Source organism: Palaemon carinicauda, chromosome 12 (assembly GCF_036898095.1).
Source record: "Palaemon carinicauda isolate YSFRI2023 chromosome 12, ASM3689809v2, whole genome shotgun sequence".
Taxonomy (NCBI): domain Eukaryota; kingdom Metazoa; phylum Arthropoda; class Malacostraca; order Decapoda; family Palaemonidae; genus Palaemon; species Palaemon carinicauda.
Genome location: NC_090736.1, coordinates 131978368 through 131983587, shown reverse-complemented (window position 1 = coordinate 131983587; position 5220 = coordinate 131978368). Strand labels below are relative to the sequence as shown.

At 33.9% G+C, this 5220-nt stretch overlaps 2 protein-coding genes across 2 annotated transcripts; both read right to left on the bottom strand.

Moving 5' to 3' along the window:
• Positions 1 to 248: 248 nt before the first annotated feature.
• On the bottom strand, positions 249 to 2064 carry LOC137651054 (uncharacterized). Its single transcript, XM_068384193.1, has 2 exons — positions 2056 to 2064; positions 249 to 695 (listed from the first exon to the last, which is right to left on the bottom strand). Exons 1-2 carry the CDS (start codon positions 2062 to 2064, stop codon positions 249 to 251), a joined length of 456 nt encoding a protein of 151 aa, XP_068240294.1.
• A 19-nt stretch (positions 2065 to 2083) lies between these two features.
• Positions 2084 to 4405, bottom strand: LOC137651053 (probable serine/threonine-protein kinase clkA). Its single transcript, XM_068384192.1, has 2 exons — positions 4316 to 4405; positions 2084 to 2758 (listed from the first exon to the last, which is right to left on the bottom strand). The coding sequence occupies exons 1-2, from the start codon at positions 4403 to 4405 to the stop codon at positions 2084 to 2086; spliced, it is 765 nt and encodes a 254-aa protein (XP_068240293.1).
• Positions 4406 to 5220: the final 815 nt, after the last annotated feature.

Sequence of the window (5220 nt, the reverse complement as noted above, 5' to 3'; positions counted from 1 at the left end):
CTAGACATGATCATTTATATATATATATATATATATATATATATATATATATATATATATATACACATATATATATATATATATATATATATGTACACACACACTTTTATATATATATATATATATATATATATATATATATATATATATATATATATATATATATATATATATATATATATATTAATATTAATATTATTCATACGATGTAGTTCACTAGTATATTTACATCTCATTCCATAGCTTTATTATTCCTTATGCTCATTATTTCGTTCATTATCATTTTCATCATCAACATCATTGCGATCATTATCATGGTCGTCATCATTGTGTTCATCATTATCATAATCGTTGCGATCATTATGCTGATTATCATCATCATTGCAATCCTCATTATTATTATCACCATCATCCTCATCATCATCATCGTTGCAGTCATCACCGTCATCCTTATCATCATGATTGCGGTCATCAGTCTCATTGTCATCATCATCATTGCAATCATCATTATTATCATCATCATCATCGTTGCAGTCATCACCGTCATCCTCATCATCATCATTGCGGTCATCCTTCTCATCATCATCATCATCATCATCATTGCAGTCATCATTATCATCATAAGTGCTGTTGTCCTCATTATGCTCACCATCATCATCATCATCATCATCATAATCATCATTGTGTTCATCACGCTAATCTTAAATCTAATCCTCATCATAATTGTAGCCATCATTGCTGTTATCATCATCATCATCATTATTGTGGTCATCATCATTATCATCATCATTGTGGTCATCATTCTTATCCTTTTCATCATTATTGGAGTTATCATCTCCATCTCCATCATCGTCATCATTGTAAGTTACATAATCAGTCCCAGGAGTAATAAAAGACGAAGACAGCTTCGCGCGAAGTGATGCCTGAAGATCGAAAGAGAAATGGATTTTATTTCACATTTATTTATGCGCACCCGCGTACACGCAATCCTCCCCCCCCCCCCTTTTTTTTTGCAGACTTGCTTTCTATCTTTTGATGATTGGTGCTTGAGCGCACTTGTGCGTCGAAGCGCATTCGGGCGCGCATTAATTAACATGATGCGATGTACTTGCGTAGCGCGATTATGCAGTCAAGAGGTTGAGCGGTGAGTCTTGAATTAACAAATGAGTCACTGACTGGTGATCTCTTTTGTTTTTCGAGTGCGCCGGAGTTCAATTCAGCTGGGAAGAAGAAGAAGAAGAAGAAGAAGTGTTTCTGCTATAAGATACTTGTTGAAAAAAAAACTGGAACTAAAGTGTTTATGCAATTAGGTACTTGTTGAAGAAAAAAGAAACTAGAGAGTGATTTAATAATAAGATGCTTGTTGAAAAAAAACTAAAGCAAACTAAAAAAAAGGTGTTTATTTTAAAAAATACATGTTGAAAAGAAAAACTAAAAGAAATACTGACAAAGGGGAAAAAAATATGTATCGTTGAAATTAGTTAACTAATAACAATAGTATCTGAAGTAGGGCTATAATTATCATTGTCCAAGAAAATTAATAAAACTGAAACAGGTGAGATATTTATTTTTTTATTTTTTTCGTACTTACTGACAAAATAAGATAATAGGTTAAAGTAAAATTTTCCGATTAAAAATATTAATCCTTAAAATTATTCAACAAATGATGATATTATTAGACATAGACCAATATTTTTCTATAGGAAAACTTGTCGAAAAAAATACAAAAATTAGTTTTTACTTTTTTATTTTTTCGTGATCTTTACTGACAAAGTAAAGTAAGTGGGCAAGATAATAAAAAAAAAACAAGTAAATATGTATCCTAAAATACTATATATCCTTGAAATTATTTACCGAATGGTTATCGTATAAAAAATAATACTATAATAACCTTTAGGAATAGATAAAATTTCGTTAAAAAAAAAGTTCTTTTAAAGGTCGTTGGGTTGGGAGTAAAAAAAAAAGGAAACTGTTAAATGAACTTAACCTTAAAATAGAAAGATAGTCTTTTTTATACAATAGATCTTAAAGGTTGGATTCGTCAAATCCACCAACCCTGGCCATTACAGCGTATGCTTACCCCTTAAAAAAAGGGGGATTGTGGTCTATGTAATAACTGGTTGAAACTCTTATACTGTCCGTCAGAATTCTTAGACTGTTTGTCAAAATTCTTAGACTGGTTGTCGAAATTCTTAGTCTGGTCGTCAAAATTCTTAGACTGGTGGTTGGAATTTTTAGGCTGTCCGTCAAAATTCTTAAACTGGTTGTCGAAATACTTAGACTGTCCGTCAAAATTCTTAGACTGGTCGTCGAAGTTCCAAGAATGGTCGTCGAAATTCTTAGTCTGGTCCTCAAAATTCTTAGACTGGTCGTTGAAATTCTTAGGCTGTCCGTCAAAATTCTTAAACTGGTCGTCGAAATTCTTAGACTGTCCGTCAAAATTCTTAGACTGGTCGTCGAAGTTCCAAGAATGGTCGTCGAAATTCTTAGTCTGGTCCTCAAAATTCTTAGACTGGTCGTTGAAATTCTTAGGCTGTCCGTCAAAATTCTTAGACTGGTCGTCGAAATTCTTAGAATGGGCGTCAAAATTCTTAGACTGTCCGTCAAAATTCTTAGTCTGGTCGTCAAAATTCTTAGTCTGGTCGTCAAAATTCTTACCCTGGTCGTTGAAATTCTTAGGCGGTCCGTCAAAATTCTTAACCTGGTCGTTGAAATTCTTAGTCTGTCCGTCAAAATTCTTAGACTGGTCGTCGAAGTTCTAAGAATGGTCGTCGAAATTCTTAGTCTGGTCCTCAAAATTCTTAGACTGGTCGTTGAAATTCTTAGGCTGTCCGACAAAAGTCTTAGACTGGTCGTCGAAATTCTTAGAATGGTCGTCAAAATTCTTAGACTGGTCGTTGAGATTCTTCGGCTGTCCGTCAAAATTCTTAAACTGGTTGTCGAAATTCTTAGACTGTCCGTCAAAATTCTTAGATTGTATGAATGATAGAGTTTAAAACTGATTATCAGACTTGAAACTTGATGAAATTTTGATTTCAAGGCAAAGGAACTTTAACTATAAATTAGGCAATGAATTTTGAAATTTCCGTTTTCAAAAGCACAGCCTCCCCCAACTCATGAGAAAATTAGGTAGTGATGTCCAAAATTAATATAATGAAAAAATCGAAGTGATTTGACGTCCAGAAATCGAAATGTTAACCTTAAGGCGAAAGAAATTTAAACTATAAATTGGTCTGGATATTTTTAAACATCCTATTTTTCGAAAGCACAAAACAAAATTAGGTAGCGATGTCCATAATTAATAATTACCAATTAATAATTGAAATTCGAAGTGATCTGACGTGGAGACTACAGTATCTTTAGACATTTTAAGCCATCGGTTCTTTTTCCTCAATCGTCCGCATCGAATATTTTTTCTTTTTTCTTTTAAAGGTATAAATGTCGAGCGCAGTCATCAACAAAAGGTTAAGCTGCATTTGCTAAGATGTTTGAAAGCAATTGATATGCTGGTGTGTGTTTTTGGCGTCATTGACTATTTCGATTGACAGTTTACGTGGAGATAATAGTGGTCCCTTCATTTTTTTTTTTTTTTTTTTTTTTTTTTTTCACACAAGTGTGTGGTACATCTCTTGGACTTTATTGGAGTTTTGGACCCGCCACTCGTGTTTTATGTAGATTATATAGAATTATGATTTATGAATATGTTTGTGGTCTCCCTTTTGGGATTTATGGGTATGTTTGTTGCAAACCTTTGGGGATTTATGAAAATGTTTGTAGCCCACCTTTTGTGTTCTATATAAATGTTTGTGGCCCACCTTTGTGGTGTTATGAAAATGTTTGGTGGTCCTCCTTTGTGGTTTTGTTTAGATGTTTGTGGCCCACCTATGTTGATTTTATGAAAATGTTTGTGGCCCACCTTTTGTGTTCTATATAAATGTTTGTGACCCACCTTTGTGGTGTTATGAAAATGTTTGGTGGTCCACCTTTGTGGCTTTATTTAGATGTTTGTGGCCCACCTTTGTTGATTTTATGAAAATGTATGTAGCCCACCTTTTGTGTTCTATATAAATGTTTGTGGCCCACCTTTGTGGTGTTATGAAAATGTTTGTAGCCCACCTTTTTTGTTCTATGTAAATGTTTGTGACCCACCTTTGTTGATTTTATGAAAATGTTTGTGGCCCACCTTTAGGTTTTTTAGTTGCTCATTTGGGGGAGATAGGTAGCAACAACCCCGAGTAATATGTATCTAGCGGCGGTAGGAAAATTGGGTAAAGTTAATCATAATACTGGAAGAGTAAGAGAGTGCACTGCTCACCTTCATATTGCATTTAACCCTGTTTATTGCTGTCTTGATTACACCGTGTCGTGACTTGACGATCTTAATTGCGGAAGATTTTACAGTCATTTGTTACAGCATGATTAACAATCGTCTACAAATTATTATTATTATTATTATTATTATTATTATTATTATTATTTGCTAAGCTACAACCCTAGTTGGAAAAACAGAATGCTATAAGCCCAGGGGCTCCAACAGGGAAAATAGCTCGGTGAGGAAAGGAAACGAAGAAAAATAAAATATTTTAAGAAGAGCAACAACATTAAAATAAATATCTCCTATATAAACTATAAAAACTTAACAAAACAAGAGGAAGAGAATTAAGATAGAATAGTGTGCCCGAGTGCACCCTCAAGCAAGGGAACTCTAACCCAAGACAGTGGAAGACCATGGTACAGAGACTATGACACTACCCAAGATTAGAGAACAATGGTTTGATTTTGGAGTGTCCTTCTAGAAGAGCTGCTTACCATAGCTAAAGAGTCTCGTCTAGAGAAGAGATTAGAGAAGAGTAATTATGACGTGCATGTGCCACTCGTCTTATCTGATATTTGTCCTTCTTAGATTCCTGTTATTCTTAACATTAACTCTGAATATGTAACATTGGTGTCCCTCTCTACATCCGGAATTCAAATAGAAAAAATGCATTTTAAACTTTACTTACTTAACTTTGAGGGTTGTTTTTCGGATCATATAGAAAAGGGGAACCCTACTCTCTACATGACCTCCACAGTCATTTTATCATGTTCGTTCGAAATCATTCAACATTTCACACAGCATATTGGTCTTTTATTGCTAAATCCACACTACCGAAGCACTCGCAGAGCAAGAAAGACTTCAGTTTCTTCTTGATAGTAGAAGGAAAAGCATATTATTATTAT